We start from the raw sequence: 25,314 nt of genomic DNA, 5'->3' as shown, positions 1-25,314 counted from the left end.
TTGTGTATCGCTAGTTTACAGTAGCAAATTTCACGGATAACAAGATTTACAGGAATGATACAATAACTGTTTTTTTTTTTTTTTTTTTTTGAAACATCACCAATACTGTTTTTCACAAATAATGTAACTTATTTTATTTCAGGTTTTTATTCACAAGGAAAAGAAAATAAAAGACAAAATTGCTAATTGGGGAGATGACTTTTGGAATGTCTTCGACTTGATTACATTTCTAGTGTTTGTAACTGCAGTCGTCCTGAGATTTGTTTTGGATGGGGAATACTTCTTTTATGCTAGATTTGCATATTCTGTCTCTTTAGCAATGTTCATTGTTAGAACATTACAATTCTTTTACATTAGCAGACGTATAGGGCCAAAAGTTGTTATGCTGCAAAAATTAGTATGTATTGCTTATTATTTCACAGCAAATCTTGATGCAAGAGTAATCAAGGTGGCCAAGGTCAAAGCGGTAATCAAAAGAATGTAATCCAGAGACAATGAACTGACATGGAAAACAGACATACACAACAAAGAACACAAAGTAACTAAAATCATACATACAAAGTAACTAAAGCAAATGAGCAACTCGGACTCCACTAAAAACTTGGGGCATGGATCAGGTGCACCGGTATGGTAAGCGTGTTCTGCTTTTCTAGACGACATAATTTTGGTTTGCCATTCATTTAGCATGAATTACTATATGAACGCACTTAACTTAACATTCAACCTTCTTCTATTTGGTTGTTATCTTAACCAAAGCAAATAGTTATAAAGGCAAATAAAAATGTTAACATTATTGCATACTAGTATATTATGTTTGGTGTTATTTTTTTCTAAATATGTATGCCAATTCAATCGTCATTATATCATTGTAATACGTTGAAATTGTAATTATAATTATTGTATCACCATTAATAAAACTAATTAACATGCATGAATATTTTTCTTCTTGCAGATTTCAGATGTTGTGTTCTTCTTTTCTCTCTTTGCCATTTTTGTTTTTACTTTCGGTATCGTTTATCAAGTTGGTTTGTACCCAAACACACCACTTTCCTGGCAGCTGTTTAAGGATATAATTTACATGCCATATTGGCAATTGTATGGTGAACTATTTATAGACAATATAAGAGGTAAATGTATAAAGGCTTGATATTAAAATTTCAGGACGTTAAGCGTATCTCTGAGAGTTTATTCCTTAAAATTTAAAATTAAAATGTCTATCTTAAACTTGTATTTGTTTTATTTAAATCTATAATATCTTGATTATATCAAAGTTTTATCCAGATAATAATATACTTAAAGGAAGTTTATAGTTCTCCATATCATCTTACAAACATATATTGATATCGTATTAGGAGTGGAACCAAACATCTGTTCAAATGACATTGAAACGTATCAGAATGGAACCTTACCTAGATGCCCAAACTCCAGTTCTTACAACACGGTTATGCTGGCTATTTATCTGATCTTCACAAATATAATATTATTAAACACATTGATTGCCTTGTTTTCGTAAGTACAATTAATATGAATTTCAACTATCTTATCTATTTCCATGATGTCCATGTTTTAATATATTTGTTGATGACTTTTAAAAAAATCAAACACCGCAGAATCTAAAAATAAACATAGATCAACAGAATTTCCGTGTTAAGATTCCGAATGTATGAGTATTGCTTGCAACTTACTATTGTGATGGTGGTAGTGTGATAATTAAATAGAATGTATAATTAGCTGTAATACAGAAATGGTTGATATATAAAAGAGTAATCAAGGGAGTCATGGTTATAGCGGTAATAAAAAGAATGTAATCCAATGACAAAGACCAGACATTGAAAATAGACATACACAACAAAGAACACAAATTAACTAAAATCATACATACAAAGTAACAAAAGCAAATGAGAAACTGACTCCATTAAAAACTGGGAGCGTGGACTAGGTGCACCGGTAGGGTAAGCGTGCTCTGCTTTCCTAGAAACACCCGCCGAGTTGCCATAAAAAGACAAGTTCGAGGTAGTCGAAAGAGGAAAGGAAAACTATGACACGTTGAACAAATCAGTTTTCATAGCGCAGATGGATATACCGTAACGATCTATGAGTTCATGACGACGACCATAAAACTTCTGTGGTGATGACTTCAATTTTGTAGCAACATAACCCTGTTCCAGAAGCCTATTTGTTAGAATTCTAGCGCGATATAAAAAGTCTGCGTAGTTGCGACAAGCTCTGGCATAACGTATGAGTTGTGATATGAACACTCCATACGCAGCTCCTGAAGGGATGTTGCCACAGATGAAAGGTTGACAATTCTGAATGCAACGTCATCACGTTTATCGTAAAGTTTTGTCAATATTTTTCCTTTACCATCGATTTCTAAGTGTAGGTCAAGATATGAGACTGACTTCACTGTGTCTGTACTATCCTTTATATCAAGTTCTTTGGGATAGATACGATGTACTAAATCTCCAAAACTGGGGTAATACGTCATCTATATAGCGGAAACTGAGATTAAAGGACCTAGCTAAACGATATTCTTTCTTTCGAATCATTCAGCCTCATAAGAGTGAGGGAAAACGTCAGCAAGTAGAGGAGCACAATTTGTTCCCATTGGAATGCCGACCGTTTGTTGAAAAACGCGTCCACCACACTGGACAAATATGTTGTCGATTAAAAAATTCCAGCATTTTGTAAACATCTTCTTCTGTATATTTGGAAGATGATTTGGAATTAATTCATACAAAGTATGGGGAATCTCTACCACGAACTATATATTTGTATATATGTGTACCATCTTTTTTGGAAAAACAACGATGTATAAATGTTTTTAAGTCGGGATTTTAACTGAGTATGGGAAAAGTATACAGTATTGAAAAATCAATTTTTTTGCTAATATAATCTATTCTGATAATAGTCTTGGACTGATTGACTCCAAAAGATCTTTCGAATTTTTCAGGATCTACATTGAATTAATACCACTACGGGAGTAACAAGTGCTGTGGTAGGACTGCAGACCCTCTTTGACAGCTGTGAGTATAGAAGTTAAAAGTTTTGAAAGAGGTTTCGTGATACATTATGCAGATCCAGCTATGTAACGTTGTTTGTATGGGTTCTTGTGGACTTTAGGAATCCAGTACATAGACGGTAAATCACAAGTATCGTCCTTGGTAGAGAGACCAAAAGAGGATAGCACAGATTTATGGTTTTCCACAATTTCTTCTTTGGAGAGTATGGTAGCAGTATAGGTCTTATCACTGCTATTATTTTCTAAGTCTACCTCTGATAATAAACATTGGATGTAAAACGTTTTGCAGACAAAAACAATGTTGTTTTGGGCTTTGTCTGCTGGTACGACAACATATTTATCATGTATAGTAACATTGGCACTCATTGACCTACTTAAAACTTTCTTTCGTTTCAAAATTAAAGACCTCACAGCCTGTAACCACTCCATAAGAACTTTAAAGTTATAATTCCAATTCATGGAGCGTGGTTCACGGTATTTGGGACCTTTAGAAAGGATATTACGCAGAGATTCATTTTCGATGCTGGACAAATCTCCCGTAACGACGTGACCGGAAGGATCATATTTGAATGGAGAGTTTTTGCAAGAATAGTCAGGTGGTTAAGCCCTGAAGTCCTCAATCTCAAGGTTCTGCAATAGCCTTTTATAATTGAAAATTTTGGATGCAATGGGTGAAGTATAGGAATATGAAATAGTTGGTATGGATTTGTCTTTGAAATATGGGGGAATTTTGTTGGTAACGTTTTTGTGATGGGGGATGTTCGCCAAATTAATTGCATCTATACATTTATTGACAAACGGTAGTGGAAGAAATGATCGTTTTCCTACATCTTGACTTTTCACACAAATTGGTTTAAAGAGTCTGTGGAAACCAATATCTAAAATGATGGCAACAAGTCTCTATAATGATGAGGTAGGGTCAGAAACAGGAGTGTCAAGACTTGTTTTGTAAAAGGAGTGTAGTAGATTGAAAGGTATAGAATAGAGTTTGGTTCTAATGTGATGAAGTCCAAGAGGTTTTTGTATGAAAGGAAGGAGACCATCTATGGAGACATGTAACTTAGGTGACGTATAGTGGCGATGGCCATGACTCCTTTCCCGTCTTTGATTTTTGTCAAATAAAGTGTTGGTATTGTATATGTTATCTTTCACTAAAAATGCATTTTGAAAAAGTTGTGTAGTGCATATCTTCTTGCATGTGTAATTATTGTATCTACCGTAACGGTTCTTCTCTTTTCAGTTTTACTATTCAAGTTGTACATGAAAATTCTGAAACAATTTGGAAGTATAACAGATATACTTTAATAAGAGAATATTATGAGCGACCCTCGTTTCCAATTCCAATAATTATTCACTTGTGGAGACTTATTCGCTGTGGAATTAACCACATTGAAGAGAAAAGATTCATTCATGATGCATTTTGTGAGTACTCTTCGTCATTGATTTTAATTCGAATAATTTCAATGAAACAACAAAGTGAGAAGGTCCGTAATATAAATTTAAAGCAAAAATAAAGACTTTAAATTGTTAGCGTATCAGTACAAGATAGGAACAATAAACTTAATTCAGAATAGATAAACAATCGAGAAAACTTTAAGTAAATACCATTAGACGAGGGTGGCATTATTATATACTAATAAACAATCGAAATTGATGAATAAGTTACTTTGCCTCAAACAAACTTTTTGTAGACGTGCCAGGTACACGTTAATCGACTTGGTAAGACTCCCGACGCATTATTACTATTGCACTTCTATGAATGCCGACCTGTATCGAGCTAATATACGACAAATGTATTAGCGTGAATTAAGATATCGCTTTAAAGTTTAATAACGAAATAATATATGTTCTGATATTTATCTGAATGATTAGCCAATTTAAATATAGCAAAGTCAAGCAGGTGCTAATAACTTAACATTGATACCAAAAATAAACATCTGAAATTCACGTGACAAATTTTCAAAACAGTGAAAAAATACACAAAATTTACAAAAATGCGAGTGATCTGAAAGTCAAACTATATGTATATATGTTATAGTATTAGACATTTTTGCAAAAATTTGAATAAAATCTTTGTAAGTTTTTCAAAGCTGAGGAGGCGTTTAAAATGTGTACTAACCGGCGTAGAAACATTTTTCTAAAAAATCATGAAGTGTTCCGACTATTATATTGATTTATATAATGAACATACCTGTTACATTCTAACCTTTTGTTACAGTCGTCTACTCTTAATCTCCCTTCTATATATCCATATTATTACTATACCACTATCTCTTTTGATTGATATATAAATAATTTTAAAATGTATGCTATGTATGTGGTCATTTTTTAAAGTAATGTGTTGCTGGAATAAATATTGTAGGATGAGGACAATAAGATGGATGTGTTAAACCTGTGTTCGATTCTACTCAGGATTTATTATTTGCAAATTTGAACTATAACATACGAAATGTGCACTTTTGAAAATAACTACTCTTCCTTACGTGTAAACTACTTCGTTTTCAGGTTTAGAGTCTACGACGAAACATGACGCTGCTGAAAAACAAGCTGTCGAGTCGTATTTTTGTAATCCAACTAAAGCACGCAGTTGGTATGCACTGAAAAATACGTTGTTAGAAGACATTGGAGGGTAAATATTGTAAAACCGTAGAATAATTTAACAACAAAATTAGAAAATACATGATCAAGCATAAAAATTAGACCAAGCTAATCAGTTTTGTTTTTTTTTTCATTTTGAATCTTTTAGACTGCAGGTTAGCCATAACATACTCATACACCAATTGTGCTCTGGACAATATTACCCGTTCTCAAGGCCAAATTATTTAAACTTCCTGCGATATTTGGTGGATAATCATCACGAGATCGTCAGAACATCCAAATTTTTTTGCGCAGTTTCGGTACTATTATAAAAGTGCAATCATAATAATGTACACATGTACTAGTTACAGGTAGAATTAGACATATTCCTATGGGAGTACTTATGGTCGGATTATAGATTTATGTTTTTTTTTCAAAAACTGTTTTTTATTTATTGTTTTGTCTTATTTATTTTCCACAATTAAATGTATAACTCATTCTGCTTGTACTATAAACTGGTACATGTAATTGTGCTGTCATCAGATAAATTTGAAGGCATTGTATTCTATTTTACTTTTTATAGCACTTTTTTTATTCAAATGTGAAACCCCCCAATAATTCACAACACACGAAAACGCTCAAACTGAAGTAATGCTTCTTAAATGCTTGTTTAAAATAGTTTATAACTCTCTAAATTCCGATATTTTATATTTCATGCATCCGCATTAAATACATTTCGGAAGGATGTATGATTCAATATCCACTTTTTACTTCAGCTATTATTATTATTATTATTATTATTATTATATTTAATTATCTAAATGTACTAGCATGGAACTTACATTTAATATTATTAACTAGTTCAGCAAAAATTAGTACATTTAATATCTGTCTTGAAACTTCGCGAAATATTCCTTAAGCAATGCAATTGAAAATTATGCAACAATTTCAATGATAAATTATATATTAAAACGGCTGTTGTCCGCTGGAAATTCAACTATTACAAATACTTATACACTATTTGCATAAAAATGTTTGCCACAACAGCGCAAAAAAAAACACGTTTAAGCTATGCTATTGGCGTTTGTGGTAAATTTTTGCCGTGGAATAATATCATTGGAATTGGCAATATCTAATTTATTTTTAAGCATAAAGAATTTCTAATTAAAGCATTGAGGTGAAATTTAGATCACCTGCCTTTTTATTAAATACTATTTTATTTTATAATCATTTGGAAATAAGAAAACAGTATTCAGGTTCTTAGTCGTGCGTAAAAGTTGATTGTATGTGAGAAATAGGTATGTAGTTTGTTTGTTTTTTCAACATGTAAAATTGTTTCGATATCCATCCAAAGATACTGATTTCAATATTTCTTTCTTACGGATATATAAGGAAACATACAAGTAACACGTGAGATCTTTAACCTTCATTTGCAAGTCAAGTTAAAGCATGGTCTTTCTCTCATTTACTTTAGAATGTTTATGTTTATAGCCCATCAGAAACATCAATAGTAGAACGTTTTGATGATCTTCGTAGTGAAATGATTCAACGGTTTCAGACACTTCAGGAAGCTGTGGAAGTAGACAAGAAAGTCTATCAAAATTTGAAGCATGAGATAGAAAACCGGGATGAGGTCATAGTTGGTAAAATCGTCGCCCAGCTCCTGTCACAGCAATCTGTAGTTCTTGTCCACACAGGTGACGTTGACAGGTCGTCAACAATTATAAAAGAAAGACAGTCCACATTAAATTTTGATGAAGGTGAATGATTTATACTTAGTCGAGAATATGTGTTGCTTCCTGTTAGAAACAAAAATTGTTGCTAAAGATTACGAATCGGTCCAACAACCAAAATGACGTATTGCTATAAAAGTGGTACATTGATGTAATAGAAGTTGAATGAATCATAAATTCGTATACCAACTAGGTTAAAGTTTACTTCAGAATTGAGATAAATACTGTAATCCTTTTATCGAGGATACGTGATTGTATATTTTGTGCTGTATGTTTAATATGTGTATCAATTTGCTAAATCGGCAATTTAAAAAAAGCTACTAGTTTTACAGTTAAATCAAGGGTTTATGGAAATTTGATAACTTTTTAAAAGACGTATTAATACGTTCGAAATGTGCTAACTCTTGTACACTTTGGGTCAATTAGGATTACAAATCGCTTTCTTATTAAGATGTTTAACCATTTTAGAAATCCACAATAACTTAAACTTTCCCCCTTTTAGGTCCAACTTACAATGTTACATATTTACGTGTTGCATCTTTTGTTACCCTTGGAGTTGACTTATATGCACAGACACAATAATGCCTGTATGTCAAAAAATTGTCATAAGTTGGATTGCTGTTTGTTTTCTCCTTTTTTTCTAAACATTTTTTCAGGTCGAGATAGAAGGTGATGGTGGTGAAATATTGTCTTGTGTATTTCTAGAACTTTTATACCAGCGAAATGTTTGACAACTTGCGTAGATTTCATCCTAAAGATAATTCATCACTCCATGCCCATATAATATAATCATTATCCCATAGAAACTTGATCTCATTTAACTGCTTACGGATTTTTTTTGTAGGAAATTTTGAAAAACAAAATATTAATCCGTCATTGCTTGACAGAATGCTTAGTACTACTCTGTGTTTTTTTCTTTACTGGGAATTCATAATTTCTAGTGCTAGTATTTGTTGTGATGTTTTGTATTCCTTTACAATTTATATACATATAGGCCATGTACTTGGAGTCTATCTTAGTTGTCCTGTCTTGACGTTTCAGTATTTATTCTGTCGATATTGGGGAAGCTGCATAATAAATTTATTCTTATTCCCATGACGCATCACATCTTTAAGCAAAAAGCTTCTATGGAATGCATTTTTGCAGGAATAGCAATACAACTTAATATCCGTGTACATAACTCGCCTTAAAGTTGATTTGTGTGTTGGCATCTGTATCTAGTCTCTTGTTTACTGCCATTTAGACGTGCTGACTACAGTTGTTTCTCACAAATTTACTTGTATTTTGTTTCATATTTGTTTTGAAAAGTATGCAATGTTTTTAGGTAGTTATTAAAATTGTATGTCAATTTCGGTAATCTTGTTAATCATTTGCCTGGCCTTAAAAGACAACAATGCACTCATTATAGGTACATGTATACAATATAATTCCTGTTGTAGCTGATCAAACCAACTATTCCAGAGAATAACAGAATAATAATATATATAATTTTTTGTGGATGGAATGTGTTAGCCTCATAAAACAGCCATATAATTCATCTATTTACCTGCAAGGAAACATTTTTTAAAAACAATATGTTATAGAGGTAAATCTAACATGTAAACTTCTTTAACGAACAAGTTAAACAAGATTGACTTCTGTGAAATAATATTTCGTTTCGGTATCAATGTTCATATCAAGCAACACAATATTTTCCCAACGAAAAGGATATTTACCATTCATTTGTGTCATCTAGTTAATGTTTTTCCCTGAACCATTGAATTTCTTTCTAGGTATAAAAGTATTTTTACAGTAGTTTCTGGACAAAAATGGTTCTTGGCAGGATCTCACAAAAATGAATCAACACAATCAAGAATCTATGAAATACTGTTTTTTTTACCTGAACCACAAAAAATTTTGCCAAGAATTAAAAGCACTTTCATAATAGTTTCGGAATATAATAAAATAACCTTTGTTTTAAAATGACAACAATAAACTAAACATTGTGTAGTTTTATTTGTTTTTATTTTTAGATCAATTCAATATGCAATCATTTCCTATCATGATTTAAATTCGATTGACTAAATAAATTTACTGATTAAAGATATGTTAAATAAGTAGACAAAAAATAATTGATGTATGTTCCAGGACCTTTACAAAAAGCACCGGATACAATGCACCAAACTAACAGACAGACTTGTGTTTATAATCGTGAAAAAAGTCCAGGCAGGTCCAAAATCATATCTTTTTGTACTTGTCGAGAGAAGTTTAAAAGCAAATTAAATATTAGAAGACAATTGTAATTCCTTTATTACTGTTCAAGTATAAATTAAGAAATAAAAACAAAATATCACAAATAAAAAGAAAAAAACAAAATAATTTCAATGTATGCTATATTTTCGGCTATAAAAAACGTCCTCTTTAGATACTTCTTTACAGCAGGGCTGGTATACTTTCTGTTTTAGGCTTTGTTCTGGCATTACACAAAATGCAGTTGTAGTGCTTCACCATGATTCTGAAAAAAAGATAAAGAAAATCTACTAACATACTAATATATTCCACATACTATTTAATTATTAGCATTTACATTAAAATGGTTTATAACCTTAAACTCAACTTACTTTACTGTTTGTACATTTGATGACAATATTCAAATTTTCAGTTATGGCATGCCATACTTAAATTTATTTCAATTTTTAGATATCTTATATAATTTAGTAGATACCTTCTATTTTTATAAGTTGCAATTTCTTATACACGTTATAGATAAGTCATATACTTTATGAGATATCTTATAAAATTCTTAAAATGAGGTATCTTATTAAATATACAAGATTTCTTAAACTTTACGACAAACGTGGCGACTTTTCATTCAGAATTGTCAACTTTCCTTTCTTCTGTGGCAACATCCCTTCAGCACCTGCATATGGAGTGTTCATATCACAACTCATACGTTATGCTAGAGCTTGCCAAAAATTACGCAGACTTTATGTATCACGCTCGACATATTACGAGTAGGCTTCTGGAACAAGGTTATCTTACTACAAGATTGAAGTCATCACTACAGAAGTTTTAGGTGGTCATCATAAACTCATGGATTGTTACGGTGTATCCATCTGCACCATGAAAACTGATTTGTTAAATATGTCATAGTTTTCCTTTCCTCTATCGTCTACCCTGGACTTGACTTTTTATGAACAACTCGGCAGGTGTTTATAGAAAAGCAGAGACGCATACCCTACTGATGCACCTAGTCCATGCTCCCAGTTTTTATTTTTAGTGGAGTCCGAGTTGCTCATTTGCTTTTATTACTTTGTATGTATTATTTTAGTTGCTTTATGTTTTTTGTTGTGTGTGTCTGTTTTGCATCTCAGGTCTTTGACCCTGGATTATTTTTTTTTATTTCCGCTAGAACATTTGTTCCCTTGATTACTCTCTCAAAAAGAAGATAAGGTATCTTATAAGTTTCATAGGATATCTTTTAAAACTGCATATTATTTAAGACATCTTATGAAAAATAGAAGTTAAATCATACAATACATAAGATATCTTACAGACTTGAAAGATATCTTATAAACTACATAAAATTGAAGATACCCAGTATACAAAATTATATAAGATGTCTTTTATCTTTTATCAGATATCTAATAAACTTGATAAAATATATCATAAACTTTACAAGATATCTTATAAACTTTACAAGATATCTTATAAACTTTACAAGATTTCTTATAAACTTTGTATCTGTTATGCTTTATGAGATATCTTATAACCTTAAAAATTGATCACATAAACTACATAGGAAATCATCTAAACAAATTTCATAAGATACCTCATAAAGTATACAATATATCTTAATCAAATATATATAATAAGACATATAATGAAATATGTAATATATGTTAACTCCTTAATAAGATATCTCATAAAGTTTATAAGATATCTTATATATATTATAAGATATCTTTTAAAAAAATGGGAGATGTTTGCTAGATAATAAAAGATATCTACAAATTTGAATAAATATAAATAAGGCATGCCATGTTAAATTTCAAAGAAGAAATAATGCTGATCTTCATTTGTTGATGTATCTTTACTCCTCTGAAAAATACCTTCAAAATATTATTTTTAAAATATCAAACACCCCAGAGTATAATGCTGCAGTAAGAAATAGCTTAATTTTTTTTATTATCTATTAAGTGCTGTTACAATTGTTACTTTTGACAAATTTACGGGGCTTGTCATCATAAAGAAAATAAGAATGTGTAAACTGCACTTCATATTTAAATGAAAAAAATTGTAGCTACATGGACCACTAATTTTCCAAATGGGGTTATTTCCGAAAAAAATTGGCCCGGATTATTGGAAGAAATTATTTAGCTCACATGAAAATCCAATGACCACCCCACCCCCCCACCCCCACCTCGTCCTCTAGGAATTAAATGTTCTGTGTCCAATTGTTACCAAGTACAGTTTTTCTTTTTTTTTTAACTGCCATATTTTCATGTAAATACAAATTAAAAATTTACATCTGTCAAATTAGTAAAGTTGTCATACCCCACCCCCACCACACACCCCAAAAAAAACTATGTAGCCAAACTGCTGTACATTTCACTTTGCCCAAGGATTAAAATTTCAGATGCCTAAGGAAAAAGCAGTTTCAAAGTCTTGCACTAAAATATTATATTTTTGTTGGTATACAAATCTTGGAAATAGAAACTGTTCAGGATGTTATCACCAGTCACCCATTTACCTTTGATTTGAGTGTGTTGAATAACATGTGATATGCAATAATTTATCCACAAGTATTTACACTAGCATGTGCTTTTTATACATTTGCATAACGAGAAGTTTTGTTGTACGGAAAAATATTAAAATTTACCCGGGAAGATAGTTCGAGGTGACCACTGCCAACAACTTGCAGTCAACATTTATTTTTCATTTTATATAAATTAAAGCATACTAAATGCATAGAAAATTTGGCCAGTTTCGATGTATGACTGTATAATCGATGTGGCCGTCTGCTGCCGCCTCCAAACATATTTCACCTATTCGGATTACTACTTTATAGAAAGAATAACGGTAACTGATGTTTATGGACAGAAGGCATACTTACATTTCTAATAATAATGATTACATTTTGTATTTTTGTATATGATCTGTAAGCGATTTTGATGAAATCATAAACATCAACATTGTAAAGTTCGTAATCCGGCACGATGATATCGCTTCGGTTTCCATGGCAAAGTAAACAACGTTAAACGCGGTTCGAACGTAATGTTCCGATTTGCGTAACAACACGCGCTTCCTCAAGGTCAAACAACATAAAAGTTTTGTACAGCGCATTTCTTGAACTCTCAGATATTGAAAGTGGACGTAGATATACAAGCGACGATTTTATGATAAATATATCCATATATATATAACAAATATTACTGCTGGGAGAATTTTGAATTTTCAAGAAGTAGTTGGGTCGAATGTCTTGGAAAGTGAACCAACCCCTTCAGAGTTCAGAGTTGAGGATTAGTGACCGCCCCCTCCCCCGACACCTATCAAAGCTTACTGCCACACCCAATGTCGGATACGATGGTCCCAACATTCTCACATTTAATGCCTGTAATTGATTACTGATCTGAACACAGCCAAATTATCCGTGTATTCACCGATCTGCGTAGGCAAGATTTCCATCCCGTCAGCACTTATATCCAAAGTAGCCATGATTATCAGTCAGATTCACAATTATCTCAAATTTCTCAGACCCGGAACAATCGACAAGTTAAGACTATGTCCCAAATCATGAGTATATGGCGATGCTAGACAGAGAGCTCACAAACCTCCCAAAAGACATATATGTACACAAGCTCATTGATTTAACGAACTCATCTGATGAAATAATAACACGGTTAGGGGAATTCTTGTGAGTCGAGCCCGGTCTTACAGGTAAACTGATTACTAGAAAAAGCACGGCTAATAGTTCGTCCAGTGACAGATATGCCCGGGACTGTTATGTGCTACAAGCATTCATATCTGGTGATCCAAATGGTATTGATGACATTTTCAAACACGACAATAGTAAACAAAAAAAACAGTCCCAGACTCTACTTTTACTTATTGTTCAATTATCGAATTAAGAGCCACACTCCAGTCGGCGTTAAGTAGACTAGTGGAACTCTAAAAAGTGAAAAAGATCACGCAAAAGAGATAGACCCGCTAAAACGAAGCAATCAGAAATTAAAAAATGATTTAGCAAAAAGTGATGAGAAACTAGGCAATCTCCGTATTAGCTACGAACGAAAATGTGTACAAAATGACTAAAACTGAAGAGATGAAGTCATCTTAAGATTATATGTTTTTTCCGGTGTAAAAAAACGCCGAAAAACACCATGGTTTTATTTATCTGGAATTGACTCAAAGTCAACACGTGAGGGTATTCTTGCATATTTAAAGTTCATACATGTTGATGTTACATTCCTAAAATTGTTTAATAGACGCGACCGACAGCGTTTGCTCTCCGCAAAAATTAATGTTTCTGAAGAAAGTGCTCATATTGTAAAGGGAAATATATTCTGGCCCCTCGGCGAATGGTTAATTGAAAGTTACTGGCAGCAGAAACTCTCTGATGATCACTACGAACATGAAGATCGCGCAAACTTCTTCAACCAATCATGATTAGTTACACTTTATTAAACTTATTATTGGCGATTGTATTTTCATCCATATCAGTCATGTGTAGTCGTACGGTTGTGTCATGGAATGTGAGAGGTATCATGTCCTCAACGATTTGCTTAAGTGAAGTTATAAATTTGACACCGTTTGACATTTGCATAATATCTGAAAATAAATTGAAAGAATATCTTCCCTAGGTTTCATGCATAACTTAGAAAAAGATTATTGTTGTATTGTTAAGTCGGATCCTTTACCACCTGAATACAAAGCTTATCACGGGAAAGGTGGAATACCAATTTTGTATAAAAGTTCTCTACAGTTCTCCATAAATGAAATTTACGAAACGTACTCAGATAGGATTGTTCGTATTGAATTAAAAAATCAATTATTTAGCCATCTGTACATTCTAGCTGTTTATATGCCCTCATGTAAAAGTATTGATGACTACTTTATGGTATTGATGTCTTATATACGTATTACAGAGACAATGGTAATGTCTTGATTTGGGGTGATTTTAATAGTAGTTTATTAAAAAAAGATAGAGATCAAACTGAAGAAAGTCTAAAGAGTTATTGAATTTTGTTAGTAGGCATAACTTGTTTTATCCTGAAAATAACTTTAAATATAAAAACCCAAATCATACATTTTGTACAAAGAGGTCACTGCTAGACTATATCTTAATAGACGATGTTGTACAAAGGCAGTTAAGGTGTTCGAAATCCTTGCGGAAGGGGGTGTAAGTTCTACATCGGATCATCTTCCGATTGTTGTATAATTTTTTTCGAAACCAATACTAATATAATACTAGAGCAGTGTAATAAACTTCCGTCGTGGTACCGTGTCACAGACAGTCAACAAGAACAATATCAATTTTGACATTGACTCTGGGTATGACGCGTTTGTATCTATTGTGAACGATGCTACTGACTTTACCATTCCGAGAAATGGCTTTGATCCTAAGACCAAGCCTTATTGGACAAACGACGTGAAGGAAGCACACAAGAAATAACGTATGATGCGTGAGATATGGATTTCCGAGGGCCGACCTCGCGGTATGCGATTTAATAGTTATAAGAAGTACAAAACTGCAAAATATGACTTTAGAAATTAAGCATGCGAGTATTTCGATCAAAAGTGCTATATAAGTTTGCAGAATGTGCCATCCGTATGTTCTGAAAGTCTTTTAAACGGTTTTCGAAAAAGATTTCAAATATATATCCAGAGATCGTCTATAACGATAAACTATGCAATACCCCAGAGTCCGTCTCGAATGCTTTTGCGTTATCTTATGAAAACGTATATAGTGAACATAGTGGTGAACTAGCTGACAATAACTTTAAAATGACATTGAAACTAAATACTTTGATATTCTTAAAAAGTGATATCAAATTTAAAGCTTAAGAAAGCCCCATGGCATGACAGAATTCAAAATGAACATTTAAAATTTGGCGAAAATGAAATGGTTCAATTCTTTTGTACATTGCTTAATCGCATTGTTCTCGATAATCGAATACCAAAACGATGGAAACTCGGACTGATAGTACCGATCTACAAAGGTGGTACTAAAACCAAAACTGCACCCGTAAGTTAAAGACCCGTTAGCTTAATGTCCGCTGTATTAAAGGTATTTGAGAGTTTACATAAAAACCGTATTACATCCATTATTCTTAGTAAACATTATACAAACCCCCAACAGCAGGGATTTCAAAACCACTTGGGCTGTAACCAACAAAATTTGGTCCATTATAAATGATATGCATACTAAAACATTTAGTGCTGTAGTTGCTAACTAGTCATGTTCATCCTTTTTCCCGGTTTCAACAGGGGTAAGTCAACGCGGTGTCTTGTCAGGTTTCTTTTATTTGATATATATAGATGAAATGTTATAAAAACTAGAAAACTTTAACAATATTACAGGGGTATGTAATGTTGTTAATTGCTGCCCTGCATTAGCAGATGATGTTTCCTGTGTTAGACTATCACCTTCCGGTCTTCAAGAGATGTTAAATGTATGTACACAATACGCATACAAGTGGCGGTTCCGTTTTAATCCTGAGAAATCAGCAGTATTACAATTTAGGAAATATCCCCGCAACCACAAAATTATGTATCCTTGGAAAATAGATGGCGTCTTGATTCCTGTACAGGATGATTATATTCACTTTGGGGTTCGAATCAACTGTACATTTAAATCGGTCGAACGTATATCAAACGCATGTCGGAAAGGGCGTAATTCCTTCTTTGCAATAAATAAACTGAATGAAAAATACGTGAATCCGAAAGTTACGGTTAAACTCTACAATTCCATAGTGTTACCTTCTGTTTCATATGGTTGTGAAATATGGACTAATATCAAATCTTCAGAAATATGTACTCTGAACCGTTTCAAACCTTTCATAACCAAATAAATTCTGGATTTGAAACCGAAGACACGATCTGATATCTGTAAGAGTCTATTAGGACTACGTCCGATCACTGTTTCCATAAAACAAAAGAAACTACTGTTTCTCAAAAAACTGATCTCATTAAGTGACATTCATTTGATCAAACAAATATTTCTTATACGACTCTTTTTTTTATCTAGCTGACTCTGATCGCACCCGTCTTGGTTTTATGTCGGATATATAAGATATGTTATTCGATTACGATCTTTATTGTTACCTAAAGGACTATTTACCCAGGAAAAACTGAATTAAAAGAAATTGTAAACAATTCGATCTCCACTGTACAAGATGACAAATGGAACCATCGAACAAATGTCGATAAAGACTTTCGAAGATTTAAACGCGTAATAGACTGTGCTGAATTACCCCCGTTCTGGACTAGTATGTTTTATTTAAATCTATAATATCTTGATTTTGTCAAAGTTTTATCCAGATAATAATATAATAATTAAAATAAGTTTATAGTCTTCATATCATCTTACTAACATAAATTAATATTGTGTTAGGACTGGAATCAAGCACCTGTTCACGTGACATTGAAACGTATCAGAATGGAACCTTATCTAGATGCTCAAACTCCAGTTCTTACAACACAGTTATTCTGGCTATTTATCTGATCTACATACTTGCTGTGTTTTGATTCCAAATATGTGAGTATTGCTTGCAACTTACTATTGTTTTGGTGGTAAAGTGATAATCAAATAGAATGTATATTGAGCTGTAATACAGAAATAGTAACGGTCTCTGGAGTGTTGATATTGTGTATAGTATATTTCACTAAAATAAAATATATTTTGAAAAAGTTGTGTAGTGTACATCTTCTTGCATGTGTAATTATTGTATCTACCGTAACGGTTCTTCTCTTTTCAGTTTTACTATTCAGGTTGTACAAAAAAATTCTGAAACAATTTGGAAGTATAACAGATATACTTTAATAATAGAATATTATGAGCGACCCTCGTTTCCAGTTCCAATAGGAATTTATAAAACTAAAGAGAAAAGTTCCATTCAAATTCATAATGCATTTGATGAGTAATTTTAACCATTATTTTTAATTCTAGACTTTTTAACTTTAGAATTGGAATAATTTCAATGAAATAAAACAACAAAGTGAGAAGGTACGTTATATACGTTATATAAATTTAAAGCAAAAATAAAAACTTAAATTGTTATTATATCAGTACAAGTTGGAAACAATAACATAATTCAGTATAGATAAACAATCCAGAAAACTAAAGTAAATACCATTAGACGAGGGTGGCAATATTATATATTAATAAACAATCGAAATCGATGAATAAGTTACTTTGCCTCAAGCAAACTTTTTTAGACGTACCAGGTACACGTTGATCGACTTGGTAAGACTCCCACACTTCCATGAATGTCGTCCTGTATGAAGCTAATATACGACGAACTTCTTAGTGTGAATTTAGACATCGCTTTAAAGTTGTTATTCATTCATCCTGGAGTGTTCAATTATCTGAATCATCACCCAAATCATATAAATCAAAGTAAAGCGGGTGTTCATTCACGTGAAAAATGTTCAAAACAGTAAAATAAATACACAAAAATAACAAAAACGAGCGTGATCGGAAAGTCAAAGTATTTGTATTTATGTTAAAGTATTAAATATTTTGTAAAATCTATTGGACTATTCTCTAGTCTTTACTACTTGAGGAGGGATATAAAATGAATAATAAACTGATTTAGAAACATTTTTATCTCAAAAACATGAATTGTTACGATTAGTATATTAATTCAAATAATGACTGTACCTGTTACATTCTAACCTTCTGTTACAGTTGTCTACTCTTAATCTCCCTTCTCCATATCCGTTTTATTACTATATCACTATCTCTTGAATTGCATATAAGTGATTTTAAGTATATGTTATTATTTTAGTCATTTTAAAGTAATGTGTTACTAAAATAAATACTATAGGATGAGAACATTCTTCCTGTGTACAACATTGAATCCAAAACAAAATTCAGAGCTTGGCTAAGAAGGTCTGAATGATGAGTCCACATTTGTCCCATTTGCTCAGGGTTCAAAATATAGTACGTGGGCTGAGATTACCCCCTCCCCCGTGCAACCCCCCACTCATCAACCAAACTATGATGATTTTCAGGTACCCTTAAACCTCACATTTACGAATCTTTTTGTCGCCAAAAAATAAACTGAAGCAATTTTGGCTACTTTTTATACCTCATTGGGGAAAAAAATCTATTTTAAAGTTTTTTGATAAACTTCTTTTTTCTACAGAATGTAATAAACTGACATATGTATGTACCATCATGTAGCCCAATGTTTCAGCTTTACAATAGTACCAAGAAGGGTTTTGTGGTAAAATGAAAAGGTGTACCCCTACCCTGCCGAAAAATCGCAAATTTGACATATTTTTCAATGTCAAAACCCCTAGTGTGTTTATGCCTCAGTAAAAAAATAATGGCTTATTTGGTATTTTCTATTTAGTATTGTCAAAAAATGCGAAAAATGGGATTTTCGATTTTTCGGTCAAAAGTCACATAAAATCGACTCTACAAGTTATTGCTCAACTAAAACGTCTAATATTTGGTATCATCCGATAGATAATTTTCAAGAATGGATTTTCAAAAAACGTTAAAAATATCACCCCTACCCCTAGAGAGCTGGTCTCAGTATCAAACAAAATTCTTGATGAGTTGGGGGTGCACGATGGACCCTCCTAGCCCATGGACTTATATCCAGCGTTCGCGATTCTACTCGTGATTTCTTATTTGTGAATAAAATAAGTCTAAACCATACTACAAGAAAAATCCACTTTTAAATCCACTGTTTTCCATGTCTGGTTTTTGTCCCTGGATTACATTCTTTTGATTACCGCTATAACCTTGGTTCCCTTGATTACCCTTAAATAAAACTTTCGTATAAACTACTTCGTGTTCAGCTTTAGATCCTACGACTAATCATGATGCTGCCGAGAAACAAGCTTTCGAGTCCTATTTTGTAATCCAACTAAAGCACGCAGTTGGTATGTACTGAAAGATGCATTGTTAGAAGACATTTGAGGGTAAACTTTGCAAAAACATTTTTTTCAAAAGCAGTTTTTACTTATTGTTTTGTCTTATTTTTTTCCACAACTAAATGTATCAATTTTCTGCTTGCACTATTAACTGATACATGAAATTGTGCTAGCTGTCATCAGATAAAATTGCATTCTATTTTACTTTTTCATAGTACCTTTCTTATTCGAATGTAAAACCCCTCTATAATTCACAACACACGAAAAGACCCAAACTTAACCTTATGCTTGAGTAATGCTTGTTTACAATAGTTTATAACTCTCTAGATTTGTATATTTTTTATCTCGTGCATCTGCATTAAATAGATTTTTGAAGTATGTATGTTTCAATTTCCACTGTTCTAATATTTGTTTGATATAATTATCATTATTGTTATTATTATTATTGATTATATAAATGTACTAGCATGAAATGCATTCAACATTGATAAAGTGTTTCAGCAAAAACTGGTACAATTAATATCTGTCTTGAAACTTCGCGAAATATTCCTTAAGCAAAGCACTCGATTTTTTTTTAACAATTTCAATTATACACTTTAAATTAAAACGGCTGTTGTTGTCCGCTGGAATTTAGATACTTCAAGTACCTTATTTCCCTGATAATGTTTCCCACAACAGCGCAATAACATGTTTAAGCTATGCTGTTGGTGTTTGTGGTAAATATTTGCTCGGACTGGGTAATAGCTAATTTATTTTTAGGCTCAAAGATCGGTGTGTCCATCCTGACCATGATAACCAGTTTGTTCAAAGTGTCATAGTTTTCCTTTTCTCTTTTGTCTACCCTGGACTTGACCAGCTCAGTGGGTGTTTCTACAAAAGTAGAGGACGCTTACCCTACCGGTACACATGGTCCATGCTCCCAGTTTCTAGTGGAGTTGCTGTGTACGTATTATTTTGGTTATCTCATGCTCTTTGTGTGTCTGTTTTCCTGTTTGGTCTTTGCCCCTGGATTACATTATTTTGATTTCTGCTTGAATATTGGTTACTTTGATTACTCTTTGTATGGGAAGTTCCAAAAAAAACGTGACTTCTGTCCGACTGAAATTAGGCTCTCATATTAGTGCTTCCAACGAATTGGTGGTATCAACAATACAGCATTCTGGTAATAAAAGTTGAAGTATAACTTAATGTATAGGTTGTTTTAGTGGAACCTCTTTGTGACTTGACAGTGTGTGTCCAGGAACGTCATTATCATTGCAAAAATCTTACTCACTCGCTAGTCTGAATAGTACAACGCATACTGTGTTCTATTAATTAATCGTTTTCATCAATTGGACGTTACACAATAGTCAATCAGTCTACATGTATCTATGGAATGTTTATTAGTAGGAATAGCAATACAACTTAATGCCCCTGTACATAACTCACTTAAAACTTGATTAGTATGATTATGTTTCTACACAAAAGTTTACTTTTATTTCATATCATAGTAGTCTTTGAAAAGTCTTTTTCATCACTCGCGTGGCCTTGGAAGACAGAAAAAAACATTTATTATAGGTACATGTATAAATTAATTTATTCCTTAAGTAGCTAATAAAACCAACTACTCAACAGAATAACAGAAGACATGCTGAAGTTCATTTAACAAAATATAATAAACAATAATGCCAATCAGAAATCAATCAACTTGCAATAACCTGAACATATATTCCTAACATAATTTCGATACTGATATTATAAGTGTTAAACAGGAAGTTAGTAGTTTCTAAAAAAACTGCCTTCAAACAATCAAGTTGAATAATTTTTAGGCCAAAATATAGCTGCATTATTCTCTAAATGATAATAAAAAAACATAAACATTTATTCATTATTTAAGTAAAGATTTCTACAAAGCATATCTGATACAGAGACATTCAGACACAAGATAACATAACAGGAGTCATTTTTAAAAGGTTTAAAACATGATACAGATCATGTTCTTACCTATAATGAAAAAAAAATTACAAAGTGTTTTTGTTAAGTGTCCTTGTTTCACAACACATTGCAACAGACAAAATAATAAATAATTCAAACATATTACATTTCTAGTTTTTGAGCTGGAGTACTAGACAATCAACTTGATAAAAGACTATTTTATTGTCAACTAATAACTCATGTTCATGACTACAAATATTACTATGTTTTTTCTGCCATTTGGTCTTCATGTTGTATTGTATGTCAAAAAGTGTTACAAGTTTTTCTAATGTTTCAATTTATCAGCAACATCACTAAATAATAAATCTAACTTAAAATAAAACATAAAATCCAATGGAATGTTTTCTGGACGGAATGTTGTAGTCTTATAAAATAGCCATATAACTATTCTAACATGGTAAAAAAAATAGAGTGTTATAGCAGTAAATTAAAGCTGTAAAAGCAATGAAAGAATCAAATCAACATGAATGTTTTCCCTGAAAATTTGTATCCAGGATTAATGTACTTTCCAAGTTATTTCTGGACGGAATGTTTTATAGACAGAATGCTCTAAAATGATATTTAACCAAATTTCTAGATGGAATCTTTTATAGACAGAATGTTCTGAAATGATATTTAACAAAATTTCTGGATGGAATCTATTATAGACAGAATTCCAGCTTTAAAGTACTTTCAAAGTTATTTCTGGATGGAATGTTTTATAGACAGAATGTTCTAAAATGATATTTAACAAATCAATCTTCTTAAAAAAAATAATAACACTATAGTAATTTATATTTGTTCAGACCAATTCAATATAGAATAATTTCCCGTTAGGGATTAAATGTGTATCCATGGGAAAAAAATTAAATGGTAAATAGCTATGGTGATTGACTGATAAAACAATATGACTGAGCAGAAAATGATATTAAGATATAAATGAGTGGCTGCTTGATTAGTAGACTGAGAATAATGTAGGTATGTTTATAAACCTTTAGAAAGAGCACCAGAAATCATGCACCAACACTTACAGACTGACACATGTTAATAAATGAAAAAAATTAGGCAGGTCGCACATAGTACATTTTTGTACTAATGCATACCATGTCAAAAAATAAGAAAAAAGAGATATCAACAATGCCTTCAATATTGTAAAAAGTGTAGATTTAAAAAAGGTGATTTTTTTAATTACTGATATGTTCATGGTATTTTAAACTACAGGCTTTTACTTGTGCCATCTTAACTACCCATATTAAGTTTGCCTAAATATGTTACTATATTTTTTTTAAATTATGATCTGCTCAAATTTTAAAATGATTCCAATTTTTTAAATCTTATCTAGCCAAATAGACCCATAATTATCAAACTGGGTACCTTATTTTTTGTCTTGAATGCACATGACAAGTAACATAGTAATTTCTAACAGTTGTACATATCAAAATTGTCAAAACTAAATGGTGATATATTTTTAGTGTTGAAACAACTAAACCTGTGTCTTAAATGCCAACTGTTATCATCATAAAATTGAAGAATAAAATTCAAGATAAAATCTACAATCAGTACATAATGATAGTACATCAAAATTACATTAAATTAAAGTAGATATATACAACATTTAAGATCTATCTATCACAGTAGCTTCTTTTATCACAGAAATAATTTGTCAAGATTTTTCTCTTGATTTATAAAATCAATAACATTACTCAATCAGCTCTACACCTAACAATGCATTTCTCTCAATCAGCTCTACAACTAACAATGCATTTCTTCTCTAGTAGGCAACATTCATGAAAAATCATGTAAAGAAATACAATTTTGATTTTCTTAAGTTTAAGAAATACAATATATCACCACTATCTGCTTTTCATATCAGTATATAATGGTAACATTACAATAAGGTAATAAATATAATATAAATGTTGTAATTAACATGATTTTCTCTACTTTTTAAAAATAACAGTTTAAAAATTATGCTCATACATAGGCACCAGTCTTTAAAACATCACTAAAGACTCCTCCAATGAAATCACCTATGTGGTTACATTGTATGATGTTGAACTACATTCACCACATTGTCTCTCTACAGCCAGATAACACTCTACACTTCAAAGCAGGATAATTAATTGGTATGGGTACTTCTCCGTTGTAGTCAAACACTAAGTGGACAGCATGGTCAATAAATTTTTGATTGACCATGGTAGGGCAGAGTCAATCACTGAATACTGTTGACTGAATAGGCATTGCAGTCAACACATCCCAGAAGAACAGTAGTACAGTCACTAGTTTACTATATCCTACAGTATAATTGACATTACAGATAAAACAAATAAGAACTGATGTTTGAACCATCAAGAGAATCTAAAATTCTGTATTGTAGGAGAAGCAGGTACCAGTCGTCTTGTCCCTCCAGAATTCCTTCTCTGTGTTATAGGTTGTTTTCCTCTAAAACCACCCGTCTATAATTAGAAGGAAAAAAAAACGTGATTGCACAGGTGATTTTAATCTGTATAATCGTAAAATGATATAAAGTATACAACTGTTATATTGAAAGATGATTCATTTTATACATGCAAATCAGAAAGTAAGTTAAAGAATATGTAAATACATTTATGTAAATAATATAATATTGATTAATAAGGATGTCCACTCAGAAACCAGACAAAATTTTGTTTTAAAAAAATGCTCATTCATTTCATTTATAAATGCCTCCATCCTGCCTCAAAGTTGAATGATGGTTTTTGATCAACTACAACAGTTAAAGAGAAATAAATCAAAAGAAACTTCTGAAATTCATTGAAGGCAGATAACTTTTATTTTTTGCAAAATTTGGTTGCTTTGTAAGGGAACTTTAAAACCTATGTCTGAGTCATCCATTGTCAATTAAAAAAATCTTTATACTATTTGATAAACATATGATATAAACATTACACTGGAACAAAAAAAATCAGAGGGAAAAAATATGTTGTGCCATCCATATCATTGGATTTGTCTGATGTTTACATGGAAAGACCCAAAAATGTCCTTGAGATTAAGCATCATGAAACTTGTAAACACAATTCTGTGTATTCAGTAACTACAGCATGCAAGAATTTGCATTGTAATATAAGGCAAAGTGTATTGTTTTGAAGTTGTTACTGCAAACCCTTAAAACTTCCAGAAGGGAATCTCTCTTATCGTTATCATAAGATCATTAGTTTTACTAGTTTGCTCATTGTCATGAAAGTAATTCATCTGAACTTAATTCAATGCATCAATTTTCATGCAAAAATAAAGTGCACACAATTCAGACACCAGGCAGTCATATTTAAATAAAAACAATATATTAGATCCCATACACTCTTATTTTTTTTTCCTTTTTAAAACAATTAACAGAACATATAAATACTTTCCATTTAAAATGTTTAAAAAATACTGAAAATAAAAGATAAAAGCAATGGTGGATTTCTCAACAGATTATTCAAAATGCACATTTACATAAAGGTTTTTTATCAGGTTTTCCTTAAGAATGAATTCTATACCTAGGTAACAGAATTAATCAATAAATTTGTACCTCCCCTTTTTAATGTACAACATAAAGAAATTATTCACTGATTTACAACAAAAATAGAGATTCACACTGCCACATCATGCAGACACACATCTACTATACCATGCAAAACATAAAACATATGTACACACAGACTGAACCTAGCCCTGTTTACAGTGCAGAAAGCCTTACTCTTATCGTTTCCTCCTGGATTTCTGTGCAATCAGACAGTACAGGTTAGTGGTTATTATACACAGTGACAGGTGATCAGACAGAATATATATGTTAAAGAACAGTGAGACCTGTCTATACTGAACTCCCTTAGGACTGAAAGATTAATTGTATCAAGTATATATTCGGCGTTACAAATATAACATTCAAATTCTAAATAAAAATTGGTCTACATTTTTATT

General features: G+C 31.8%; 2 protein-coding genes and 1 long non-coding RNA gene across 12 annotated transcripts in view; 1 reads left to right on the top strand and 2 right to left on the bottom strand.

The window, feature by feature from the left end:
- LOC148614610 (transient receptor potential cation channel subfamily M member-like 2) overlaps positions 1–8,680 on the top strand; it is a 43,829-nt gene extending 35,149 nt beyond the window's left edge. For 5 of the 6 annotated variants that reach the window (XM_088588814.1, XM_088588813.1, XM_088588811.1 and 2 more), the window contains 6 exons: positions 143–397; positions 953–1,127; positions 1,353–1,509; positions 4,263–4,444; positions 5,528–5,651; positions 7,091–8,680. In XM_088588814.1, coding sequence (XP_088444940.1) covers positions 143–397; positions 953–1,127; positions 1,353–1,509; positions 4,263–4,444; positions 5,528–5,651; positions 7,091–7,367 — 1,170 coding nt within the window. In that variant the 3' untranslated portion in view covers positions 7,368–8,680. Of the gene's footprint in view, positions 1–142; positions 398–952; positions 1,128–1,352; positions 1,510–2,953; positions 3,027–4,262; positions 4,445–5,527; positions 5,652–7,090 lie in introns of those variants that run through there. The other variant, XM_088588815.1, reaches the window with a different exon arrangement.
- A 684-nt stretch (positions 8,681–9,364) lies between these two features.
- On the bottom strand, positions 9,365–18,275 carry LOC148614609 (uncharacterized). The gene is made up of 3 exons (XR_015923202.1): positions 18,197–18,275; positions 17,744–17,901; positions 9,365–9,826 (listed from the first exon to the last, which is right to left on the bottom strand). It is a non-coding gene; the product is annotated as an uncharacterized LOC148614609 (long non-coding RNA).
- A 2,510-nt stretch (positions 18,276–20,785) lies between these two features.
- Positions 20,786–25,314, bottom strand: part of LOC148614608 (uncharacterized) — a 30,189-nt gene continuing 25,660 nt past the window's right edge. For 3 of the 5 annotated variants that reach the window (XM_088588806.1, XM_088588804.1, XM_088588805.1), the window contains one exon: positions 20,786–23,831. In XM_088588806.1, coding sequence (XP_088444932.1) covers positions 23,724–23,831 — 108 coding nt within the window. In that variant the 3' untranslated portion in view covers positions 20,786–23,723. Of the gene's footprint in view, positions 23,832–25,093; positions 25,117–25,314 lie in introns of all 5 variants that reach the window. The other 2 variants (XM_088588807.1, XM_088588808.1) reach the window with 1 other exon arrangement.

This window comes from Perna viridis, chromosome 6 (assembly GCF_037379345.1).
Source record: "Perna viridis isolate PV_CMFRI_1.1 ecotype Kerala chromosome 6, ASM3737934v1, whole genome shotgun sequence".
NCBI lineage: Eukaryota > Metazoa > Mollusca > Bivalvia > Mytilida > Mytilidae > Perna > Perna viridis.
This window is presented reverse-complemented; position numbering and strand designations above follow the sequence as displayed.